At 41.5% G+C, this 26337-nt stretch overlaps 1 protein-coding gene across 1 annotated transcript; it reads left to right on the plus strand.

Moving 5' to 3' along the window:
• Window positions 1–2001: 2001 nt before the first annotated feature.
• Window positions 2002–26202, plus strand: GLE1 (GLE1 RNA export mediator). The gene is made up of 16 exons (XM_074973599.1): window positions 2002–2128; window positions 5328–5558; window positions 7228–7353; window positions 7682–7830; window positions 9226–9286; window positions 11833–12087; window positions 13241–13469; window positions 14225–14343; window positions 15662–15731; window positions 16795–16937; window positions 17934–18124; window positions 19631–19760; window positions 20219–20323; window positions 21826–21908; window positions 22100–22163; window positions 24511–26202. The coding sequence occupies exons 1-16, from the start codon at window positions 2030–2032 to the stop codon at window positions 24577–24579; spliced, it is 2124 nt and encodes a 707-aa protein (XP_074829700.1). The 5' UTR covers window positions 2002–2029; the 3' UTR covers window positions 24580–26202.
• The last annotated feature ends 135 nt before the right edge of the window (window positions 26203–26337 follow it).

Here is a 26337-nt window from a genome sequence, read left to right on the forward strand (position 1 = left end):
AGCAGTTAATCTGAGATCCTATTGTTCTATAGTTGGAATTTGTTTTACTTTTCATACACTGCTGTCACAGTTAGTTCAGTTTTCTGTTCCAAGTTCATTGGATCCAGATTGTCTCCTTAGATTTCATCATCTAGGCATCCCTCTCTTTCTTGCTTTTGTGTGTACTCCTTGGTAAGGAGCCTAATGCGCCATCCATTTTATGCATGGACCTCCCATGGTCTCAGTGCAGTTCAAGGCACAAAGCTGCTGCAGGAATGGGACAAGGGGTAGTACACTAATATGTAACATAACAATTCTTCTGCTCTATCTATCTTAATATCCTCCTCATAGAAGTATACCAGATGCTCCAGACATAAACCTTGGTCATTATGCAATACAGGGGAGAGGAAGGCACTTAAAAGTGTGCAGCAGAGTTTTGAAGCAATGTAAACATTCAGCATGGCATTAGCCTTCTTCCTCCAGTTGGTATTATCTTCATTTTACAGATAAAGAAACTGAGGCACAGAGCAATTAAATTATTAGTCCAAGGTCACTTGTGAAACTTGTGCCAGAGCCAAAGACAGAACTCGGATGTCCTCACTCCTAATCTACATCTTTCACCATACTCTGAAAGATTCCTTTAGTGACATTTGATCTGCAATGTCCAGCTAGAGGGCAATTTTTCAAGAGGTTAGCACCCAGCAGCTCCCATTTTGATATTTAAGGACAGATATTCAACAGAGATTAGGTTTAACTTTTGAAAATCTGGCCTGAAAGGGCTGTTTTGAGTTACTGAGTGTGCAGTTTTGGTAGGCTGGTTGTTGCTGCACGCATCACCTTTTTTTAAATGGATGCCATGGCAAACTTTGAGTCAACCTGCCACAGAACGACCTTTGTTCCTAATTTACCAAAGGTGAAATTATACAGTGCAATCCCAGGAGCAGGCGGCTAAATACGCAATACCAAATGGGTCGTCATTTGCCTCAGGGATCTTTTTTCCTGGAGCAATAGTGGCATCACTCTCTGAGGCAGTTATCCCTTAAGGAGAGATACTCTTCTCTTACCTTACGCATAGAGAGACATAAATATAAGAAAGGTTATGTAGATTCTAACCTGTCATAAAATTTAACAGAAAAAAACTCAGCTCAGGCACTTCTGGGCCAAGTCTGCTATGTGTAATTTCCTAGGTCTTAAGAGTTATAAACAAAGGGCTAGCTTTTGCAACTGGATCCACATGAGCAGACCTCTGTGCTGAGGCAGCTCTAGTCCTAAATAGTGAACATTTTTCTGTTTGAAGTATTTTTGTACATTGTGAGAAACCTTCAGCAAACAGACTGGTGGCAATATTGATTTTGGGAAAAATGGAGACTTGTACATGGGAATAATATGAATCACAAGCCAGTCCTGACAAATGTGCTGTAACTGTTGTTCTCCTCCTCCAGGACGGTGTCTGTATGGAGCCACACTGGAGGAGTTGCCTCCCACGTTTGACCAGGTAATCAATGCAATGAAACAAACCTGGGTGTTTGTAATGAAAAGGTGGGCCTATCCCCAGAGGACTATAATGGATTGGAGGCTTTCTGTGCCTGGGCAGGGGCTCTTCCCTTCATTCTCTGCTCTGGCCAGGGGAAGGGGAAGGGGAACTGGACTGGGGGTCGCTTCTGCTGGTCACTCCAGGAAGAAAGCCGAGCGCCACTTAAACCGTTTGGAGTTTTGCTTGGAGCCAGGATTTCACCAGGCGTAGACAGCAGTTGTTTCCCCTTGAGGCAGCCCCTAGCAGCGGGAGCACGCTTCGGGGTGCGGAGGGGGGTTAACAGGCAGAACTGCACCAGACGGCCCATTGAGGACTGCAGAGTTCCGTGCTCGCCCTTAGGGGGCGCTGTGGGGCCCCTCAGGCGCCTCCGCAGTTTCCTTACCCACTGCAGGAGGAGAGCCCAGGGTGCCCGGAAACGGAAGGAGTGCGAGGGGGTCAAAGGTCATTGTGTCATCGTCATGCGTGACGGTTGGCGGGGGTGGGGCTGGCTGGCGGCGATCCCGAGGCTGGGTCGAGATGCCGTCGGAGCGGTATCGCTGGGAGACCCTGGAGGCGCTCAAGGGTTCCAGCAAGGGGCAGCTGAGCTACTCCCAGGACTGGCTGCTGCGGGGTGAGGTGAGTGCGGAGCGGGGGAGCGCTGCGGGGACCCCACCCCACATATGGGGGCGGGGCTGGACCCGCCCCCGTCCGGCCCTGCTCGGGGACCCCCCCTCACACACACACACACACACACAAGGGGCGGGGCGGGGCTGGACTGGACCCGCCCCCGCCCGGCCCTGCTCGGGGACCCCCCCCCCCACATGCATGGGGTGGGGGTGCTGGACCCGCTTCTTGCCAGCCCTGCTCTGGTGATCAGTTTGACTGACTTGTTTGGCTTCTTACCCGTTCTTGTTAGGTTACTTATCAAAAGTGTTTGGCAATTCACAGACTAAGACCCACTGCTGTAAACAGTGGTTTTATGAGCCACTACTTCGTGCATGTGTCCTGACTGGTGCTGTCTGAAATCCTGTTTGCAGTAATTTATAGTTGGTGGCTTATATAAAGATCTCACTCTGAAAACTTCTGGCCCTTCAGGCTACTACTTAGTTTTTATTGTTGCCCCAAAAACTCCAAGTATTACAGCTTTACGCTTGGCTTCATTCTTAAAGCAATTAATGAAATAGCTGACTTCTGCCTCCCTCCCACCCAGTGTATTAGTTAACCTCAGATCATTGGTGGTGATCTCTGTAGTGCAAAGTTTGTTTCCAGTGAGCTGGGCTTCTTGAGAGATTTTTCACCCTGTTCAATATTCAATAAAACTTCTCAGACTTGGGTTGACGGCAGAGTTCCCTTCTTTCTTAAGTGGTGTTGCTGCATATCTGGCAGCTACAGACAGATCTGTTTTTAATTTTCTGCCTGGTGAGTAGATCCCTTGTTGGTATGCAAGAATGGACCTACTGGCTGGTGATCCTAGTTTGTGAGGCTTTTGATTTGGTTGAGTATATGTGGCCAGTACATTTGGCCCTTAGAACGTTACTACTCCTTGTGTATAAAACTTCCTTTTGAACTACGTTTCCTCAAGACCTTTCTTTGGCGCTTTCCATAACTGTTCCCAAATCTATCTGTAGATTAATTAAATTGTAATGACATGTTGACTATGCTAGGTGTTTTCCAAACTGAGAAAAATACAGTGTCTGCCCTATAAGATGTTGCAATATAAAAAAGACAAAGATGAGGATGGTAAACAGAATACAACAGACAAGCAAGATGATCAGAGCAATGTTGACTGATGACAAATTAAACATGTTGCATTCTCCCCTCCGATTCATCTTCTTTTTGATCCCCAACAACAATACCCAGTTTCAGTTCCATCTTGTATCTCTCCTTCCTACCATTTGATCCCTTGCCTCTAATACATGAGTAGTTACTCATGGGATAACTTAAATAAATAAGTCGATGACTAAGGCCCAGTCTATACCGAAAACATCCTAGCTATGTCGACCAAGGGTATGAAAAATTCACACCCCTGACAAACGTAGTTAACTGACCTAAGCCCCCGTGTAGACGCTGCTAGATCAACGGACAAAGTCTTCCATTGACTTAGCTACTGCCCTCTCGAAGAGGTGGATTAACTACAGTAACAGGATAATGCCTTCTGTCGCTGTAGTCTCTCTACACTATCGTGGTGCAGCTGCAGCGTTTCTAGTGTAGACATACACTTAGCTGGCTTCTTGTAGGCATAATATCGAAGAAGTGGACCCTGTGGAGTGATTTAAGTGAGGAGAGATTAAGTGGCTGTGTGGACCAGCTCAAGAAGGGTGTTCCATGCATAGGGGGCAGCAAGGAAACGAGCGCGGAGAAGTTTGTAGGAGGAGAAGACAAATGGTGTATTGAGGCTGACACAATAATATCATGTAATATTGGTATCTGCACAATGAAGCCTTGTGAATGAGACCTGATCAGAGCTTTTTCAAGATCAGCGTTTTTTCTTAAAGTTAAACTGTTGTGTTTTGTAGATTACTTTTGATATTTTAGAGCGGTAGCCGTGTTAGTCTGTATCAGCAAAAACAACAAGGAGTCCTTGTGGCATCTTAGAGACTAACAAATTTATTTGGGCATAAGCTTTCATGGGCTAAAAGTGACTTCATCAGATGCATGGAGTGGAAAATACAGTAGCAGGTATATACACACAGTACATGAAAAGATAAGAGTTGCCTTACCAAGTGTGTGTGTGTGGGGGGGGTCAGTGCTAATGAGACAGTTCAATTAAAGTGGAAGTAGGCTATTCTCAACTGTAGAATACCAAGGGAGGAAAAATCACTTTTCTAGTGGTAATGAGGGTGGCCCATTTCAAACAGTTGACAAGAAGGTGTGAGTAACAGTATGGGGAAATTAGTTTTTGTAATGACCTATCCACTCCCGGTCTTTATTCAGGCCTAATTTGATGGTGTCCAGTTTGCAAATTATTTCCAGTTCTGCAGTTTCTCGTTGGAGTCTGTTTTTGAATTTTTGTTGTTGTTGAAGAATTGCCACTTTTAAAGTCTGTTGTTGAGTGATCAGGGAGATTGAAGTATTCTCCTGCTGGTTTTTGAATGTTATAATACCTGATGTCAGATTTGTGTCCATTTATTCTGTTGCATAGAAACTGTCTGGTCTGGCCAATGTACATGGCAGAGGGGCATTGCTGGCACATGATGGCATATATCACATTGGTAGATGTGCAGGTGAACAAGTCCCTGATGGTGTGGCTGATGTGGTTAGGTCCTATGATAGTGTCCCTTGAATAGATATGTGGACAGAGTTGGCACCGGGGTTTGTTGCAGGGTTTGGTTCCTGGGTTAGTGTTTTTGTTGTGTGGTGTATAGTTGCTGGTGAGTATTTGCTTCAGGTTGTGGGGCTGTCTGTAAGTGAGGACTGGCCTGTCTCCCAAGGTCTGTGAGTGAGGGATCGTCCTTCAGGATAGGTTGTAGATCCTTGATGATGCGCTGGAGAGGTTTTAGTTGGGGGCTGTAGGTGACGGCTAGTGGCGTTACTTTCTTTGTTGGGCCTTTCTTATAGTAGGTGACTTCTGGGTATCCTTCTGGCTCTGTCAATCTGTTTCTTCACATCACCAGGTGGGTATTGTAGTTTTAAGAACACTTGATAGAGATTCTGTAGGTGTTTTTCTCTGTCTGAGGGATTGGAGCAAATGCAGTTTTATCTTCGAGCTTGGCTGTAGACAATGGATCGTGTGATGTGGTCTGGATGAAAGCTGGAGGCATGTAGGTAAGTATAGCAGTCAGTAGGTTTCTGGTATAGAGTTTACATGCTCATAGAAGAAATTCTATCTCTCCAGGATATTTTGGAAGGATGCCGGTCCCCTCCCAAGTTGTCGTCCTACTCTGGCTGGGTGCTGGATCGAGTGATCTCCCAATCTCTACAGGAAACGCCTCTCTCCCGAAGTTCAACACCCAATGAATCCATTCCCCATACAGATGACCAGCCGCCCTCCCTTGCAAAGACCACTTCTCCTGCCAGCGAGCTGGGCTCCTCACCACTTTCATCTGCAGCACCCAGTGAATCAAAGGTAGCTAGTTAACTAATAACCCATATATAAGCAGCTAGGGAAAGAGCATGGTGGTCTTTAGCCTTAATCTGCCTGATCAAGGATGATCCAATGGTCTACTAGTACTAATGTGTTAATTTGTTCTAACGGTGAATGTACTCAGCTTCTTGGATAGGTTAACTGGAAATAGTGAGTTGGAAGGGTGAGTGACATCTTTCTTCAATAATGTCTCCTACTGGGCCAGATGCAAACTCAATTTGGCAGTATAAAAACGTTAGTTCTCCAGGCTGTCACTGTGAGATCTAATAATATGGAGGAAGGATGACTGTGGGGTGTAAATCTAGGCTTTTAATGAAAATGAATGGGTGCATCTTGTGCTTTCTCCTGCTTGCTCTCCAAAGTCCTTCCAAGTTACTTACAGCTGGTAGGCCCCTGTTACAAGGTAGAGTGGAGAGGAAATAGGACAATTAGCAGCTAAGTTTTGAAGACTGGATGTAGAATGGGGTGGAGAAAGAGAAAGTGCATAAAGTACTTTACAATTAAATTGAGTTAGGAGATTTTTTTGCAGCAGCTTGAACTACTGTAGAATTATGAAAGAACTTGCTAAGGAAGCCATCTTGACAATGCCACATGGATCTGAGCATCTGGTGAAGTTCTACCATGATTTAAAAATTACTTAGTGTTAGAAAGCAGCATGAGTGTAAGTGACTATTTCTCTAGGAACAAGAAGGCTATAAGTGGGGTTCCCTGGGGCCTGGTGTGGAGTCCTGTTTAATAGCTAAATATTTATAACTCAAGAAAACGTGATAGATTTGCAAACCTTTAACCAACATAGCAACATGATCTACATCTTTTTAGAGCATTTCAGGCTTGGCATTCAGGCATCTAAAATATCAGCTGCCACTTAACCCAGATATCTGCAAAGTAATTCACATCTAGGGAATGAATTTGAGTTTTGCATGCATATTGCAAGATGCTAGCTAATTTAGAGACTTAGGGGTGGAGGGAAGACACAGGGCAGATCTTATTATGGACAGTTCACTGTTTTGTACTTAATGGATAGCAGTCATTAATTGCTAAAAGCGTGATAGTTGGCATTTTAAAACCAATATGTCTTTGCCTTGAATATTGCATTCAGTTTTGGTCTCCTTCCCTCAAAAAGAATGCTGACTTTCTCAAGTTGTGTAATGAAGAGGGCAAGAGGTTTTGGAGAGATTGTGTGAGGCAAGATTAAACTTGTGCTATTTAGTTTCCTTGATGAAAGTTATCGAATAATGAATAGTTTGGAGATCCATTAGTCACTTTCCTTTATCTAAAGGTAAAATACAAGAGAGACAGGGGACTTAATGACCTGGATACAATTCCCTGTTCTGCCACAGACTTCTTATGTAACCTTAAGCAAGTCACTTAGTCTCTCCGTGCCTCAGTTCCCCACCTGCAAAATGAGGATATTACCCTACCTCACAGGGTGTTGTGAGGATAAATACATTAAAGATAGTCAGGCACTCAAGTACTGTGGAGATGGGAGCTGTATAAGAACCTTCGCTAGATAGGCAGTAGTCTGCTTTGACTCCTTTGTCTCTTATGGTGCATGCTATTTTCTAGAGAAAGACTGTCAGTTTATCTAGTTTCCTGCATAACTTACTGATCTAATCTGTCACTGACTTGGTTTGTCCTGCTGTCCATACAGGGCAATGAAGATCTTAGTCTGCTGGAGACAGACCACAAAGTCCATCTTCTTGTTCTACCGTCTAAAGTTACAGAGGTGGAAGGCTGCATATGGATGTACAAGGAGGTCCATAGGTTGAAAGGAAAGGTAACAAGGCATGTTGAATCACTGGGGTACGACGTAGCCAAATGTGACGATGTTTCACCAAAACTAATGGGGACAAGCAGATAACCATAACCATATTTTAATTTAGGGGTTATCTTGGCCTAGTTTGTGCTGCTTTGCTTGCATTACCTTGTATGCAGATCCCAGTGATTACTGTAGCACAGTTCCTATCTCTGACAAAGTCTCTGGTGGGGATGTTTATGTGAAATCTGGCCCTCCAGAGCCTACTCCCTTCATTAGAAGTCACAGGGCTGTGTTCAAAATGTATAGTGTATGTGAAAGGCTCTTCCTTTCTCCTTGAAATCTGCAGGAGGGGCTCAGGCAGAGGCAGGAGCAGCAAGAGCAGATGGTGAGAGCAGTTTCTGATATGGCGAGTGAGCAGCTGAAGCGCTTTGATGAGCTGAAGGAATTAAAACAGCATCAGGAATACCAGGACCTGCAGGAAGTGATGGAGAAGAGGTAAGGGTAGTTCTCTTATGTGACCTCTTAGAAATGCAGCAACTAATTTGTGTTGTTGGAGACTGACTAAATAGAGAGTTTTGATTCTTAGATCTGTAAACCTATTTTAAAAAAAAAAAAGCTACTTTCTGTTGAGATTTGTGAATGAATTGGTACCCAATAGATGTTTTTGTATGTCTTGTTGAATATCATACATCAAGAAACTATCCTTCGTGATCATACGCTCAAACAAACATGCACATGGCTTTTACAAGTAAAGAAAATTTAATGTAACGTTATGGTTTAGAATTTAAGTGCATGGAAGTCACTTGCTGCCTTACACATGGGTATTAGAGTATAAAGTTGACTCACTATCTGTTGATACAAGTATTCTCTATTGGAGGCTGAGCTGGTAGCACTACCTATTATTAAGGCTGCCCAACACTTCCCATTCTAAGATCCTGTTTTCAGTTGCTTTAACTTTGCAAAGCTTTAGCTGTTTAGCCTGAAGTTTTCCATACCAGGGGTCTGCCTTGTGCTGAAGAATTCAATCCACCCTGAATGGAACCCAAGATTCCTGAATCTCACTGTTTCTCTGCCATCGGCAAATATCTGTGAAGTATGCTGGCAAAATGTCTCATCTCACTCCAGTGCTGGTTCACATAGCGATAGTAGATGGTTATTCACTATCAGTTACTCTGTAAGATCAAGTGGAAGAGGTCACTGCAGTGGATCTGAAGGTTCCAGCCCTGCTGATGATCCACATGTGATGGCATTTGTTTTTTCAGTTTGCTGTTTTTTAAAACCTAGGAAATTTCTCTCTCTCTCTCACTCACACACACATGATTAAGGTTGCAAAGTAAAGCACTCAAAAGTTTAGAAAATCCTTAATTTGGGCTTCTTGTGGAAATGTGTTGTGATAGTCTTTAATTACAGATTCACATACTATTTTTTTCCACAGGACCCTATGTAAACTAAATAGGAACTTGGAGGTGTTAAAAGACATTTATTTAACAGTACACAGCAGTAGTTCAGGACAGGAAGTGAAGACTGTTGTATCTAATTGATCAAGAATGGAGAGTGTAATTCACCTTTTGGAATTTTGTCAGGACTCTGGAGTTAACACTTCTGTGATTTATGCTTGAAAATCTCATATGCAGCATCTTTGCATTTACTGTCCTACTGGTATTTATCTTTCAGGGTGATTTTCAGGTGATTCCAGCTTTCAGTAAGTGGATGAAGAGAGATTGCATCTGATGGAGCTCTCCTCCTTTAAACCAATTTAAAAATAGCTTCTCTGGTGTGTCCATAGACTGTACTTCATCCGGAGCATGTCTTGGGGGAAGAGGGCGGGGAATCCTTCGAAGTCCTTTGAAAAACAGAACAATCCCTCATTTTCTTCTGCTTGTATTTCAGCTCTAGGGAGGCCCAGGGTCAGCAGGAGAAGTTGAAAGAGGAACATCGACACAGAGCAAAGGTCTGAACTTAGGAAGGGTAGTGCTATTACAAGAAAGGGTGGTTGGCCTGTGTTTGGAAGCTAGGACTTGCACAGATTTAACTGCTTTAGTGATACATAGCATAACACATATGTAGAGTGAAAATGTACATTGCAGTGCTGCCCCACATACTTGCTACATCCCCAGGGGAATGCAGATATTTCAGTGAAATGTTCATCATTTAGGACATTCTGCTACATTGCAGGAATAGAAGCAGTTACATTTCACTCATGGCTGAATCATAGTTAAAATGAAAGGTAGTTTGCTACTGACCTCAGATGGACCAGGGCTTTAGCCCTTAATATATAACTATTCAGGACAATGTCCATAGCCATTGAGGCATTGTAACCCAACTTGTCAGGATGTTGTCCACCCTTCACTTTTGTTCTGTGGTAGTAAACCTTTTAGTTCAATGTATAAACAGAGAAGTGTACTATTCTTGTGTGTCCTGATCAGATTTTTTTTAAAATGGATTATATTTAAATTAAATACATTTCTCTTTTTAAAAATCAATAGATTTAAAATTGAAATTACTCCTATTTTATGTCTTAAATTTACTATAATCCATTAAAACCATTTAAAGTAAAATAAATAATATTAAGCAGTATGTGTTTTTGTTGTAAAATCATAGAAATGTAGGGCTAGAAGTGACCTTGATAAGTCATCTTGCAATGAGGAAAGACCAAGTATACCTAAGACAATTCCCTGACAGGTGCTTATCCAACCTGTTCTTAAAAACCTCCAATGATGAGGATTCCACAACCTCCCTTTGAAGCTTATTCCAGTACTTAAACTATCCATGTACTTAGAAACAATTTCTTAATATATAATCTGCATCTTCCTTGCTAGAGATTAAGCCCATTACTACTTGTCCTACCTTCAGTGGAGATGAAGAACTATTGATCACCATCCTCTTTATAACAGTCCTTAACATATTTGAAGACTTATCAGGTCTCCTCTCGGCCTTCTTTTCTCAGGACTAAATATGACCAGGTTTCTTTAACCTTTCCTCACAGGTTTCCTCTCTGTTTATACACAGATTTTGTAAACCTTTTTGCATTTTTGTTGCTCTCCTTTGGACTCTCTTCAGTTTGTCCATGTATTCCTTAAAGTGCGGTGCTCAGAACTGGACACAGCACTCCAGCTGACACCTCACCAGCGTACAGGAGGACAGTTACCTCTTGTGTCTTACATATGAGGCTTCTGTTAATACACCCCAGAATTATGTTAGCCTTTTTCACAACTGCATCACATTGTTAACTCATATTCAATTTGTGATCCACTGTAACTTCCAGATACTCTTCTGCAGTACTACTGCCTAGCCAATTATTATCATTTTGTAGTTGTGCATTTGATTTTTCCTTCCTAAGTGAAATACTTTGCACTTGTCCTTACTCAGATTCATCTTCTTGATTTCAGACCAATGCTCCAAAACAGCCACAGAGCTGGTGGGGAATTTTTCAATAAAACATTTTTTGTTGGAAAATGCTGATTTGTCAGAACTGAGACTTTTCTCAGGAAAGTTCAGTGAAACTTTCATCAGGAAGACTTTTGAGGTTGAGATTGGAGAGAGGCATAGGGAAAGCCTGTCTGACTTGCTAGCCCGGTGGTTAGGGGTTCACAAATTCAAGTCCCTGTCTCCCCCACATTGCAGGTGAGCGCTCTCACCACCAGGTTATAGAGTCAGTCTCAGTCAGTGTTTGTCTGTCTCTCTCCCCAATTAATAGTTTATACGAAGTGGAACAGCTCCAACAGGGGAGGCTGAGACAGACCCACTCCACAATAGCAAAGAGCCTGGTAGTTAGGGAACTCACTTGGGATGTGGGAGACCTAACCACTGAGCTATTGGCTATTCTGGGGTGGGTCTCTCCGATTTTCTACAAAAAAATTTGGAAGGTCTCTGTTTCATCCTGATGTGGAAAGGGAAAAACTTTTTTTCCCCCTCCCTTCAGGACAGGAAAACCATTTCCTACCCAGCTGCAGTACCAATAACTTTACCTGCAGTTTGATTTGTGAAACTCCAGGGTGATGATCAGGAACTTGAATATGCTTTTGCTTTTTGTGTGTGCTGCTGGTCCCTTTGTTGGCCAAACAGTCTGAGATACCAGCTGGAACTGCCATGTCCCAACCTGCATTGCTCGGCAGCAGTCAATGTATATTATGAGCAGGCAGGATTTGTCCTTCCTTTGGATGTTGCTAAAATCTTTCTCTCTAGACGGGGAGTATATTTGGACTGAATTCTTCAAACTCACCCTGAGACTGTTGCTGCCTCCAGAAACGTTGAGTTCTATGGTAACAGCACCAGTATGCTGTAGTGCGGCTCATGCTGTTAAAGGCTTTGTAGAATTTTTGCAGTGGGGATTTAAACCAGGGCCAGCAAGAGGAGTGACTGGAACATAGTTCTTAATCAGATTTTCCTGAGCATGCTTGCTTGTGGGTAGCATGCAGGGACTGTGTAGGTAGTGTTGTGAGAAAAGCTTTATTTATGTAGCTTATCTTTACACTGTCACTCCCTCCTCCTCTCCAGATTTTAAACCTGAAACTTCGTGAAGCAGAACAGGAGAGGCAGCGTCAGGAGGAGTTGGAGCGTCTGCGCAAGGAAGAAGGCCAAGAAAGGTTACGCCGCCTCTATTCTATCCAGGAAGAGGTGCTGCAGCTTAACCAGCAGATTGACCCCAACTACAGACATAAAGACTTGCCACGGATAGATCTCTCAGGGTTCAGTAACCGTGGCAACCAGATCTGTGGGCTAGTGTCTGGGCTCATTCGCACCACTAGTGAGGTAATGAGGTTCTAGATTTCCTTTTCTTTTAAGTTAGCTTCTTATTCCTTGAAGGGAGACACTAAGTCAGCTAGTTGAGAGGTGCTTTGAGATCTTATGTTGCCACAGAAGAGCTTGTAGATGCAGTTCTTGTGCACTGGTTAATCTTGAAAGAAAGAGAATCCTTTTTCTCAATGCACTTTAAATGCTTCCTTGAAAAAGTCTTATATAACTTATGGGGATTTTTACTGGAGAAGAGGCGCTTGATGTTAAATATACTGTAAAATGTTAACGTTAGAGATCTCTTTTCTGAGACCATGCTAGAACTGGAGTGGGTGGTCAAACAATTGTTTGAGATTAAATGATGCACAGTGTTCAGTAGGTTCCAGCATTCACAAGCTTTCCTATAGCATCTAGGCTTTCTCACAAAACTACTCTTCTCTATATGAAAGGTGGGAGACAGAGTGAACCAATGACACACTTCTAAAATTTGGCATGGGCTGGGTTAGTTCTCAGTTCCAGAGTATAATAAATGTCTTGTAACTTCAGCTTTAGCTGGCATTTGAAATAGCCCTCTTCCCAGTGGAGTTAAAGGGAAATGGATATTCAGGCTACATGGACTTACTTCTCTAGCATGATCCCTTTTTGTTGTGTTACCCAACCCTGTTAATGGAACTAATGTATTGAGAGTCTTGTCTGGCCCCATCACTAGATTCTGTGTCTGTTGGGTTTGCAAAGGTGGTTATTTTTCCTTAGTTATAATAAGTAAGATGGTATTTTATTTTTTTTATTTTATTTTGCTGCATTGCAGTGGATCCCTTTCTGTGTCTAGAGCTTGACTGTAGAAGAGTAAGTAGAAGTCTTCAGTAATTGGTGTACACAGGCGTAGGAGGCAGAAATTCTGCCTTGTCTGTTGTGTACAAGAAAATGACTAAAGGCCATGAACTTGCTTCTCTTGACTGGTGGTGTGAATTAATTACTGGTTCTGGAGGAGGCAGTCTGGGCTTTTCAGTAGAATGGTGCTGCCATTGCACATTGAGGATAGTAGACAGCATGTGCGTTAGGTTCACAGCTTCTACACAAAGTATCTAGGTGCTGTTCTGGGGGCAGCCTGCCCTCAATTGGCCTTTTGGTAGGGGGAACTTTAATTTGCCTTTTCCTTGTTTCCTGGTAGAGAGGTTTCCCTACTCAGGTAGATGTAGCCAACACTGAGCGAGCACTGCAGGAAATGCGAGGGTTAATATCTAGCATGCAACAAGAAATTGCCACAGCTTTGGAAGAGAAAAGGAAGCGGGATGAAGAAGAGGAAAAAGAGAGGCAGAAGGAGTTACAGAAACAAGAGCAGCTGAAGGCCCAGACTCCAGTCCCTGCACAACATCCACGGGGGAAAGAGCAGAAGGAAGGTAGGTCCAGCTCCAGTGAGACCTACCTTACTTTACTGAGCTCCATTGGACTGCCACGCTAAACACTGGTTCAGAAATGCACAGGCTACCGGAGCATCACTGTGGGTAGGCTTCAGGTCAAACAGAACTAATGTGGGTATGGGATTGCTGGCAGAAAGCTTCATTGACACTGAAATTGATGTTTCATAAACTGGTTATGTTAATTGAAGCAAAAACAGTCATTCTTGGACAATACACATCATGCTGCGACAGGAGGGACACAGACCGTTAATAGAGTAGGGGAGAACCTGGTGGGATGATGTGTGCTAGGTTACATGCATGGATTATTAAAGGGAGCCATTTCTAATTCCTCACCCCTGCTACCACATGCATCTAGAATGGCTTACTGTTTGTCTGTAACTGAAGTTCAAAAAATCCAGGCACAGGAGTGATCAGTCTTCAAAGGGAAAGGAGGACTTGTGGCACCTTAGAGACTAACCAATTTATTTGAGCATGAGCTTTCGTGAGCTACAGCTCCTTTTCTTTTTGCGAATACAGACTAACACAGCTGTTACTCTGAAACCAGTCTTCAAAGGGTGGACTTTTGTACAATTTGCAAAGCCTTAGTCAGGTATAATTGATTTTCTAAATTTGGTTGTGAAGAACAACAGCTGTTCAGAACTTCTGAGTCTTGATAATTTTTGTGGGACATTAGGATTTCTGATGTCTTCGTTGTGGTAATAGTTTATTTTCATGTGACTGCTTTTCTTGTCTAGTATTAGGACTTCAGGTTAAGGCAGAGGAGAGCACAATGCAGTGGTACCAGCAATTGCAGGATGCCTCTGACCAGTGTGTTGCTTCCTTTAGTGGATTGACTGACTGCAAAGACAATCAGGTATGGCTACTCTGTGAATCCAAATTATAAATATTGTTAGGGGAGGGAGGGAGAGAATTTTCCTATCTTTCTACTTGTTTATTGTCTAATACTTATCTTGAGTGGGATGTAAAGCAGCCTTCAGAATGGCCCTGAAAACTTAGAAGCCCACCTGCAAAACCTACTCATCCACCTTTTACCAAGATTATGATGAATAAATGCTTTATTCACCTGTCAAAAAAATCCCTTTCTTTAAGAGGGTGCATAAAAAATTTTGAAAGTCTGCCGTAGAGCAGATTTTTGGCCTGTGTATATTGTGATCTGGCTTAAACCCAAAAAAGTGAATAACTTGGAGTTGGGGCTGCCAGGAAGTCCTTAAACAGTAGCTAATGCCACAAAAGACTTTGAAAAACATTCCTTTAAACAATCGTGTTTCTGCATCTCTTCTCTCATTCCTGGTGAGAAAATGGTTGGTCTTTTTTTTTTTTTTAATTCAACTTGTGCCTCTCACATCACATATGTAAATTGTAAATTTCCACAGCAAGCAATATTCTCAAATGGATTATAGTAATGTCAGGTGTGGGAGGAGTATTGACAAATCACATTGATTCAATGAAGCTTTTAGGTTTCAATGAAGTTGAAACCTTGAGACAGTAAAATGTTAAGCAGCAGCTACTGTGCTTTCACGGGAATTTATTTTTTATTAACACTTCTCAGTTATAGTACCGTTTTTTTGTTTTTTGTTTTGTGTTTTTTTTTAAATACTGCAGGAAAAGTTTCTGGCTGCCTTAAGGGCTGAGCACCTGCTCAATTTCCAATTAAAAAATGCTGTAGCAGAGCAAAACCTAGATACTATAGACTTGTTCCTGCCCTCCCAATGCATCACATACACACACTTGTATGTATCTTGGAAAATCAGATATTTCATGCTCAGGCTTTTCAAGATGCGCACAGCAATGACTGTGGCAGAATGAAGTGTCATCAAGTCTCAATTACATATCTTCCTTTTATCTTCAAGGAGGCTGGCACATTGCTGTCTCAAAATGAGTTCTTCATTTATTAGTCTGAAGCTGTTCCATGTACCGTTCATCCTGTGTTGTGTGTTCCTGGGCTCGAACTTGATCAGCGTTTTCAGCCCAATCCTGCAAGGACCTGAATGCCTCCTTTGTGTGAGAGTGCTTTTAACTCCTATTAAAATCAGTGGGAGTTAGTGCTGACTGCATCCTTGTAGGATTGGGCCACTCATGAGAAGTGTCTTCCCTGTGGTGATATGCCTCTTTGGGCTTGATCAGGTCTCTTGTCTGAAGTGATTTTAAGAGCTTTTTACAATCTTCAACAGGTGAAGAATATCAGAATGGATCTCCAGAAAGCAGCCAGCATCCCTGTGAGCCAGATTTCATCCATAGCAGGTCAGGAAAATGCTGAGAACAATCCCAGCTGAGATGCTGTTAACCTTTAAATATCTGAGGGGAACATCAAGCCTGCCCTGTATCTCTGCATTGCTATTACATTGGAGAGCTAATGTGGATGGAGTCCCGATCTTTGTTATTTGAACTCTTTGCTTGCAGTTGGGAGGGTATTTTCCTCAGTTGGGAGGGATCTTATTGATTTTTAGCACATTTCAGTTCTAGTGAGCAGATTTAGGGCATGGCTACACTTGCAGATGTAGAGCGTTTTGAGTTAAACCAGCCTTCGGAGAGCGCAGTAGGGAAAGCGCTGCAGTCTGTCCACACTGACAGCTTCAAGCACACTGGCGTGGCCACATTTGCAGCACTTGCAGTGGCATTGGGAGCGGTGCATTATGGGCAGCTATCCCAGCATGCAAGTGACTGCAAGGGGCTTCTCAAATGCGGGGGGGCGGGTGTTGTGTGTATGTGGGGGGAGAGAGAGTGGGTTTTTGGGGGCTGAGAGCATGTCAGCATGCTGTCTTGTAAGTTCAGACATCTCACACAGCATTCCACACTAATGGTTACTTTGTCTCGGAGGATAAGCAGCCGGCTGTCGGAAACGGAGCTTTCAAAGGGCATATCCGCATTCCTGCAGTGATTCAAAAACAATGACAAGAGTGGCCACTTGACTTAAGGGGATTATGAGACGTTTCCGGAGGCTGATCAGAGCGCAATAATGCAACACCGCATTCACGCTGACGCCCAGGCGTTTCAGCCAAGACGCAGCAAGCGTTCATCTTCTCGCTGAGGTGGAGCACCAGGAGCGCTCCAGCTGTGGAGTCAGAGCGCTCTACGTGCCTTGCCAGTGTGGATGGGTAGTGAGCTAGGGCGCCCAGGGCTGCTTTAATGCGCTCTAACTTGCAAGTGTAGCCAAGCTCTTAGAAATATTTAACAGGACTCTTACCCCCTCCCTTCAGAATCTGGTGCTAGCTTTACTGAGGCTGATGTGGTTTGGTTGAGACTTGCTTGTTGGCAACTTCCTAATATTCTGTCTCTCCGTGCACTATTGATGATATATTCACAGGCTCTCAGCTAAGAGAGATATTTGACAAAATCAATAACCTTCTCTCTGGAAAGTCTGTTCAGTCTGGAGGGCGAACTGTGTCGGTGACTCAACATCCACAGGGTCTGGATTTTGTTTATTACAAACTGGCGGAGAAATTTGTGGTGAGGACACCTTGTCTTATTGGGGTGGTGAGGGTAGCCAAAGCTTCTGGAGATTCTCTGGGATGCTGACCTGTCTCTTTAACTATTGAAAACAGAAGTCTTTGGAACTTATCACCTGCCAGGCTATGCTCACGCTATTAGAAAAAAGGGGGATATATTTTTTGGCCCAGGGAAAAGAGGAGCTTTGCTTTCTTCTTTATGCACTTGCTCATATCTTATGGAAGGAGGCAAGACCCCGTTGACTCCTCAACTTACTCCCTACACACTTTTAAAAAACAAAACAAAACAAAAAAAACAGAGGCATGTGCAGTACCAGTGGAATGTAGGGTGATATTTAGCATATCATGTAGCACAAACCTATGCACATGCTCAAAATACACTATTGAAAACCTTGTAACTTGGCAAAATTTGAAACAAGAATTCACTGGGCCACTGAAACACACATCCGCAATCTAGGGACTATGTCCCTGCCAAGTTTCCAACACTTCCCTTTGAGGGGCTATAGCTGTTCAAATTATGCTGCCCTTTTTTTTTTTTTATAGGGAGTGTTGTTTTTTTTTTCTACTCTCCATTCTCAAATGGCTTTAGCTGCATTTGCTGAAGATTTAAATCAATCAATAACCCTTGCTTTTGTGCTGACCACAAATGTGCAGAATTCTAGCTCAAAAGGTAAAACTTGGTTAAATTATAAGCATATGAAAATGGTCCTTTAGAATGAAAATACTTGTGTAACCTTAACTACAGGCTTTTGTAAATAGTGCATCTAATCACTTACTTATTTTCTTTATCCTGAGAAGAAGGGTTTATGGGCCTCTGGCAAGGACATGTAGATTGTATTGTCCTCCCATATTGGGTAGCTGCGTGCTCATGGAACATATAGAAGCATTAGGAGCCTTCAGTAAAGGATATATGTAAACTAAAAAAATAAATTAAAATGTTGTCTTTGCTGAGCATTAACTTGAAGGGGGGGTGTGTGTGTATCTTTAATGTTTTCAGAAACAAGGAGAGGAGGAAGTGGCTTCTCACCACGAGGCAGCTTTCCCAATTGCTGTGGTGGCTTCAGGAATCTGGGAATTACACCCCAGGGTGGGAGACCTCATTTTAGCTCACCTGCACAAAAAATGCCCCTACTCTGTACCATTTTATCCTGCGTTCAAGGAGGGGACTCCCATAGAAGAGTATCAGAGGTAACTTCTCCATATAACTTCTCTTCTTTGGAGCTCTGTAAGGGCTGAGAGTAGCAGCTGGTAGGGAAATTGAAGAAATACATGTTTTCTTACATTAACCCTCATTTGCCCCTCCACTTCCTCAAAGGATAATTTACTGATGTAGTTTTGAAGTATCCAGTACAGAATAGAACCTTATTGCTTACACTGATGTTTGCCATTACTTGGAAATCTGAGATCAGGCCAAGCATGCCTAGAAGCAGTGTCACCGGTTTGTCTGCTGTTAAGTGGATATTATGGCCGCTAAAATACCTCCACCCCCCAAAAATAGTGTTTCAACTAGGGCTGTCAAACAATTTAAAAAAATTAATCATGATTAATCACGCGATTAAAAAAATCACTATTAATCACAGTCTTTATCGCACTGTTAATAGAATACCATTTATTTAAATATTTTTGGATGTTTTCTACATTTTTAAACATTGATTTCAATTTCAACACAGAATATAAAGCATATAGTGATCACTTTATATTTTTTATTACAAGTATTTGCACTGTAAAAAAGAAAAAAGAAATAGTATTTTTTAGGGCTTTTGATTAATTGCAGTTAACTCACGTGTTTAACTCAAAAAATTAATCACAATTAATCACAGTTTTAATCATTCTGTTAAAACAATAGAATACCAATTGAAATTTATTAAATATTGTGAATGTTTTTCTACATTTTCATATATATTGTATTCTGTGTTGTAAATGAAATCAAGTGTATATTTTTTATTTTAAATATTTGCACTGTAAACATAAACAAAAGAAATAGTATTTTTCAATTTACCTCATACAAATACTGTAGAGCAATTTCTTTGTTGTGAAAGTGCAATTTACAAATGTAGATTTTTTTTTTTGTTACATAACTGCACTCAAAAACAAAACAATGTAAAACTTCAGAGTGTACAAGTCCACTCAGTCCTACTTCTTGTTCAGCCAATTGCTAAGACCAACAAGTTGGTTTACATTTACGGGAGATAATGCTGACTGCTTCTCACTTATAGTGTGTCTGAAAGTGATGATAAACATTCACATGGCACTGTTGTAACCGGCCTTGCAAGGTATTTATGTGCCAGCTAAACATTCGTTTGCCCCTTCATGCTGTTCAAACTTTCAGGTGTCACCACTGTATCTTGTAGCACCTTACTGATGAGCGGACCTAGGGCCAGACTTTTAGCGTAGTTGCTTATCCAACTTTTTATTTATTTTTTTGCTGGTGAAGGGATATATGTTTATCGATGTTTTCCCTAATTGTGGCCTTTTTAAAAAGTGTTGTCCATAATATTCAGTATGTTTAAGACACTGGACTACTGAGCTCAGTGTTTAATAAGTAGCCTTCATGTGAATTCTTGCACAGCTCTAGCATATTCTGATGTTAAATTTGAGAGCTGTTAAAGAAGGCTGAGAATTGGCGTCACTTTGGGAAACCAGTGAACCTGGTTTGGTGTATTAATATTAGAGTATCTTTCTTCTAATACACAGGATACTTGGTTATCAAGTTAAGGATTCCAAGGTAGAGCAGCAGGATAATTTCCTTAAACGGATGTCTGGAATGATCCGTCTTTATGCGGCTATCATTCAACTACGGTGGCCTTATGGAAACAAACAAGTGGTATGTAAATGGTGCTTTAAAAATGTTATATTACAACACTAGTTCTTGGGATAGGAACAGCATTGACTAAACTGATTTAAAATGTGGTTTAAAACTGATCCAGACTTAAGTTTAAACTAGTCATTCTGAATAGAGACAAACTGTGTTTAAAGGGACTGTCAACTTGAATTTTTTTAATTGACTAATTTAAAACAGTTCCAGCTTTTGACGAATTATGTTTTAAATAATATGTTTTGAAATTGTTCTTAAAAATTCCTTTAAAAATACAAAGTAAGGGTTTGTCTGCATGTTTATAAGAGTCTCTATCAGAAAATATTCTGAAAATGCACAAAGTATTGTCCCAAAATAACTGTCCCTTGGAGAGCAAGTGGAACTGGAGAAAAATCTGGTAATGTTTTTGGTGGCAATATTTTGCAAGATTATCAAACATGCAATGAGTTGCTTTCTTGTTCCTTTAGACTCATCCTCATGGGCTGGGCCATGGATGGCGCTGGCTGGCTCAAATGTTGAACATGGAGCCTCTCTCTGATGTGACAGCTACACTTCTCTTTGATTTCTTAGAGGTAAGTGATGTGACCTGGCATGAGCCTCACTAGCAAAATAAATAAGTTGGATGAGCAACTAGTCTAAAAGTCTGGCCCTAGGTCCTCCCATCAGTAAGGTGCCATAAGACGCAGTGGTGACATTACTATATAATATTAGCACGTTCAGATGCTGCTGGCTGTAGCCATGACAGTTTTTTTATAAATGGCCCGAGTGTCACCCCTCCTCTACCCCTTCCCACACTCTTGAAAGGAGGCTTATGTATATTTTCAGAGACCCTTGCTAGATGCAGTCCTTTAATTCCCTCAGTGATATGGTTTCAGTTTTATCTGTTTAAAAAGCTGGACTTCCACAGTGCAGTGTTTGGCTTTTTATTACACTTGGTCCCTCAGCAGCTGAGGCAGTTCACATTAAGCTCATCAATATTTTTAATTCCTTATTTTTATTCTTCATATACTTGGCAAGCCCAAACTCACTAGTCCTGGCACTGGCTGGTACAATACAGTGCAGAATGTTTTATGCCATATGGCCATCCTAACTAGATTGCTTCACAGAACAGGTGGGCTTTTACAGCAAGAAAGGGAGAGAGCTTGGTGTGCATTAATTGGGAGACTGATCCTAAGATACAAAGGTATGTAAATAAGGCACCAAGCTGGTAATGGATGAAGACCAAGTTGAGGCTAGTAAAGAAGCATGGATGGAACATAGACAGCAAGAGGAGGAGTTCTGTAGAAAATGACAGGTATAGATAAGGGCAGAAGTCTGTAGAGCCTTGAAAGTGGAGCAGAGAACTTCATGCAGAAGAAGGTGGAAGCTACCAGAGAGATGCAAGACAGTGACAGCAGGGAGGTATAGTCAGAGTGGGGGGAAAAAAAGGGTGGTCTTGATAGATCCATTTTGAATGGGCTCCATGGGGAGAGTTGAAAAGAAACTGCTATAATAGTCAAAGGGGGACATGACCAGAGAATGGACTGGCAAAATGGGTAAGGAAGAGAATTATTTTGGGGAGATATTGTTGAACAGGAAGGAGACCTCAAAGGTGGCGCCATGGACTATGCATGGGTGAATGATGAGGAAACAAGGTGGTGTTGATGATGATGTTGGGGTGGGAAAGAGAACGTGCTGAGCTTCCTTAACTTGGAATATATGGCATTAAAATACAGGAATATGATCAAATATAATAGAAAACCAGAACTCCGCAAATTGGGGCAAATGCTTGCAGAAATTGGGGTAAATGCTTGCAGAAATTGTCACTAGTGATGGGCGCTTCATTCCCTGACATTGTAGAAATCAAGATGTTTCTTTTCTGGGTTCTAATGGATTTGGAGTCTTCTCTTGTTCTGTGGCAATCCAGATGAATTTCTGGAGTGTGATTCAAGATGCAGATGGCCAGCAGAGTTCAAACTATACTCCTGAGTTCTTGAGGCATTTTGTATTGTACAAATTTGTAAGAGTTCTCTCTCAATTACAAGGCCCAGTTCTGAATTCTGATCTCTGTTACCTTTATGGTTTTGTGTACCAGGTGTGTGGCAATGCGCTCATGAAACACTACCAGGTCCAGTTCTGGAAGATGCTGCTACTTATCAGAGAAGACTATTTTCATAGGTATGACACCTATATATATAAACCTTATACAGAGAAGCTTCTGTCAGTTTTTTTTCAGAATTAGGAGCATTTCCTCTTAGATCTATGTTCACTAGTGTTCCTGAGAACACTAATGTCATAAGCTCTTCCTCATGTAAATAACACATTTTCTGTTTGTGTTTTGGAGCTCACTCTTGTTGATCTCCCTGCAGGATTGAAGTAATCACCATCTCTGGGCAGATGGGCTCTTTAATGCGGCTTAAGCAATTTTTGGAGGTAAAGCATTCTCTTTAAATTCTTGAACGTCTCCATTTTTTCCCTTTTCTTAAAGATGTATTGTTCAGTCAGCAAATTCCATGCTACCTTCTGATTCCCAAAAGGTCCATGATTATGACTTTTTGATGCATTCTCCGTTCTTATATGGCTTCTTTGTTACTGAGTCTGTTCAGTCTTCTTGATGATTATGACTCCAAAACATCTCCCTTCTCAACTGCCCCTCTGTCCCCCCCATCATAGGCATCCTTTTGAAGAAATATTTTGCAAAGGTGTAAAATACACTTTATTTTGAAAGTGTCTTGCAAATATTGATTAGTTTTAATAAATATGAAGCTAGGAGACACAGGAATTTGTGATTTTCTTACTTAAAAACAAAGGAGCACCGAAGGACAAAAAGGCCATTGCAGAGAAACTAAATGAATTCTTTGTATCGGTCTTCGCAGCTGAGGATGTGAAGGAGATTCCCAAACCAAGCCATTCTTTTTAGGTGACAAATCTGAGGAACTGTCCCAGGTGTCATTAGAGGAGGTTTTGGAACAAATTGATAAACTAAACAGTAATAAGTCACCAGGACCAGATGGTATTCACCCAAGAATTCTGAAGGAACTCAAACATGAAACTGCAGAACTACTAACTGTAGTCTGTAACCTAGCATTTAAATCAGCTTCTGTACCAGATGACTGGAGGACAGCTATGTGATGCCAGTTTTTAAAAAGGGCTCCAGAGGTGATCCTGGCAATTACAGGCCTGTAAGCCTGACTTCGGTACCGAGCAAACTTGTTGAAACTATAATAAAGAACAATATTGTCAGACATAGAGATGAACGTAATTTGTTGAGGAAGAGTCAACGTGGTTTTAGTAAAGGGAAATCATGCCTCACCAATCTACTAGAATTCTTTGAGGTGATCAACAAGCATGTAGACAAGGGGGATCCAGTGGATAAAGTGTACTTAGATTTTCAGAAAGCCTTTGACAAGGTCCCTCACCAAAGGCTCTTAAGCAAAGTAAGCTGTCATGGGATAAGAGGAAAGGTCCTCTCATGGATTGGTAACTGGTTAAAAGATAGGAAACAAAGGGTAGGAATAAGTGGTCAGTTTTCAGAATGGAGAGAGGTAAATAGTGGTGTCCCCCAGGGGTCTGTACTGGGACCAGTCCTATTCAATGTATTCATAAATTATCTGGAAAAAGGGGTAAACAGTGAGGTGGCAAAATTTGCAGATGATACAAAACTACTCAAGATAGTTAAGACCCAGGCAAACTGGGAAGAGCTACAAAAGGATCTCTCAAAACTGGGTGACTGGGCAACAAAATGGCAGATGAAATTCAATGTTGAGAAATGCAAAGTAAGGCGCATTGGAAAACAATCCCAACTATACATATAAAATGATGGGGTCTAAATTAATGGTTACCACTCAAGAAAGATCTTGGAGTCATTTGTGGATAGTTTTCTGAAAACATCCACTCAATGTGCAGCGGCAGTCAAAAAAGCAAGCAGAACATTGGGAATCATTAAGAAAGGGATAGATAATAAGGCAGAAAATATCATATTGCCTCTCTATAAATCCATGGTACACCCACATCTTGAATAGTGCGTGCAGATGTGGTCGCCCCATCTCAAAATAGATATATTGAAATTGGAAAAGGTTCAGAAAAGGGCAACAAAAATGATTAGGAGTATGGAATGGCTTCTGTACGAGGAGAGATTAAGACTGGGACTTTTCAGTTTGGAAAAGAGATGACTAAGGGGGGATATGATAGAGGTCTATAAAATCATGACTGGTGTGGAGAAAGTAAATAGGGGAGTGTTGTGTACTCCTTCTCATAACACAAGAACTTGGGATCACCAAATGAAATTAATAGGCAGCAGGCTTAAAACAAACAAAAGGAAGTATTTCTTCACACAGCGCACAGTCAACCTGTGGAACTCTTTGCCAGAGGATTCTGTGAAGGCCAAGACTGTAACAGGGTTAAAAAAAGAACTAGATAAATTCATGGAGGATAGGTCCATCAATGGCTATTAGCCAGGGTGGGCAGGGATGGTGTCCCTAGCCTCTATTTGCCAGAAGCTGGGGATGAGGGACAGGGAATGGATCGCTTGATGATTACCTGTTCGGTCCCTCTGGGGCACCTGGCATTGGCCACTGTCAGAAGACAGGATACTGGGCTAGATGCACCTTTTTCTTGCTTTTATAGCAGGCTTTTTCAGTGGAAGAGTTTCCTGTATAAGTTGAGTCCTGTTGGGTGCAGATATTTCCATAATGTAGCCAATCTCTTTTGGATGTTTGGAATTGCTTGCATTGGTTCTAAATTGACTGTTGTGTGTTTTTTGTTTTGTTTTGTTTCCTAGAAATGTTTGCAGCGGAAGGAAATTCCTTTACCAAAGGGTTATCTGCCTTCTTCCTTCTGGAGGTCATAAGTCGGTTCCTTCCCATTTTCATCTTCACAGTAGTTCAAAGAATTTCCTCACCTACCTTCTTGTTACATTCAGGGACAAGAATACATAGAAATGTAAATCTTACATTTGTATTTACATGGATGCTGTGGATATTTTCAACTGAAACATTTTACCCATTTTTGATCCTATTTTATGCTAAACAGAATTTGGAGCTTCAGTAACTTTTCTCATCTAACTTATTTTGCAAATAATTTAAGCCATTCTGTTTGCATTTGATTAGCTTTATGGACTCTATTGTGCATGTATTATGGAATATAAGAGGCTCCTTCACATCTTGAACAAGTACAGTGAATGTGTCAAGTGCATAAACTGGTCTAAATGCCCCACTACACTTCAGAGTTTACTTACAGTAAGCAGTGACTTTCAGGTGGGAATTTTGCTCTGAATTGATCAATCTGTGATAGTTTTACATGAAACTGCAAATAGAAATACCTCAGTACTTTAGTCATATTAAGGTCTAAATATAAAATCCTGTAAAACTTTATTTTTGCATTTTATGTGTGTAGGCATTTTAAAGTTATTGTTTCATTGTTAACAGCATTGGAGCCCATAGGAAAATTCATTTTGTATCTGGCTGCCTAAAAGTCCAAAGCAGCAAAAGTGGTGGTTGTGTTAACGAGGCTGATTTGATGTTGGTCACATGTCACGTTGGTCTTAGACAGCATTGATTTCTTCATCTTTCCCCAGGGAAGGCCTTAAAATCAACAGCTCTTTCATTTTAACTTAGAAATTCTGATTTTTTCCTAATGACACAGCATTCCTTATTTACCTGGGTTAGATTTGATTTTTACAGCTACATAAGCAATATGATGGCTGCTGAATAACAGCTCACTGCTTTCCGTTTTTTGGATTTTTTTTAAAAGGCTTTGCATGTGTGTAATATCTTTACTGTGAGGTTCGTGAAACTAGAAAGAACTGTGCGTCCATGATCCACCATATGAAATGTTGTTTAGAATCGGTCTGACCAAAAAAAACAACAACAACAAAACAGCAGGTGGAAGGGCACTTAACAGCTTTGTGTCTTCTTCAGTACTGATATTGTGCTATCACATGAAGAAATTAGAAATGTAGAAGTTAGAGTCCCCTTGGCTTGTCTAAAGAAGAACTGAACTGTGGTATTGACCTGTGTCGAAAAAAGCCTTTATAGCTTGGGCAGACATGGATTGTATGAGTTTTACTGCAGTTTGTGTATAAAGTACTGTAATAGTTTTGTACTATGATAATGTAATGTTGAATTATTCTAAGAATGGTTCATTCTAGAATCTTATTTGAAAAAAATGTTAAATTTAAGACTCTTTTTAACCTAAAGCTGATGCAGTTTACTTCTCTCTGGGTGCCTGCAATGGTGCCAAGTAAGTTTCTGGGAATCCTTAATGGGTGTCTGTACCAATATGTTATGGGAGGTCAGATTGGGAGGTGATTTTTGACAGTGGAGTGCACTCTGCCTAAGAGGCCATTGAAGAGGTAGCAGTTATGTGCTACATGTTAATATTTCTCCCATTTCTAGTGGACAGGTGCCCATATTGCAACTGGATAGCTAATTGACAGTCTTGGCAGGAAGAGAGATTTAATATGAAAATTTAAAATTTACATTTCTAACCCAGAGGGTGGCTTATTCACAAATGCGGGGTGGGGGGAGGGAAAGGGGCATTGTGGAAATGCTTCTACTGTCATTGCACATAGTATAGAATTTTAGTTTTTAATCCAGAATCTTCCTCC

Source organism: Natator depressus, chromosome 16 (assembly GCF_965152275.1).
Source record: "Natator depressus isolate rNatDep1 chromosome 16, rNatDep2.hap1, whole genome shotgun sequence".
NCBI lineage: Eukaryota > Metazoa > Chordata > Testudines > Cheloniidae > Natator > Natator depressus.

Bases quoted from the DNA above. Each gene is read 5' to 3' on its own strand.
- GLE1 (XM_074973599.1), top strand. From the start codon at position 2,030: ATGCCGTCGGAGCGGTATCGCTGGGAGACCCTGGAGGCGCTCAAGGGT. The intron at 7,831-9,225 runs GTAAGGGTAGTT...CTTGTATTTCAG, and splicing joins CAGGAAGTGATGGAGAAGAG to CTCTAGGGAGGCCCAGGGTC. The intron at 9,287-11,832 runs GTCTGAACTTAG...CCTCCTCTCCAG, and splicing joins AACATCGACACAGAGCAAAG to ATTTTAAACCTGAAACTTCG.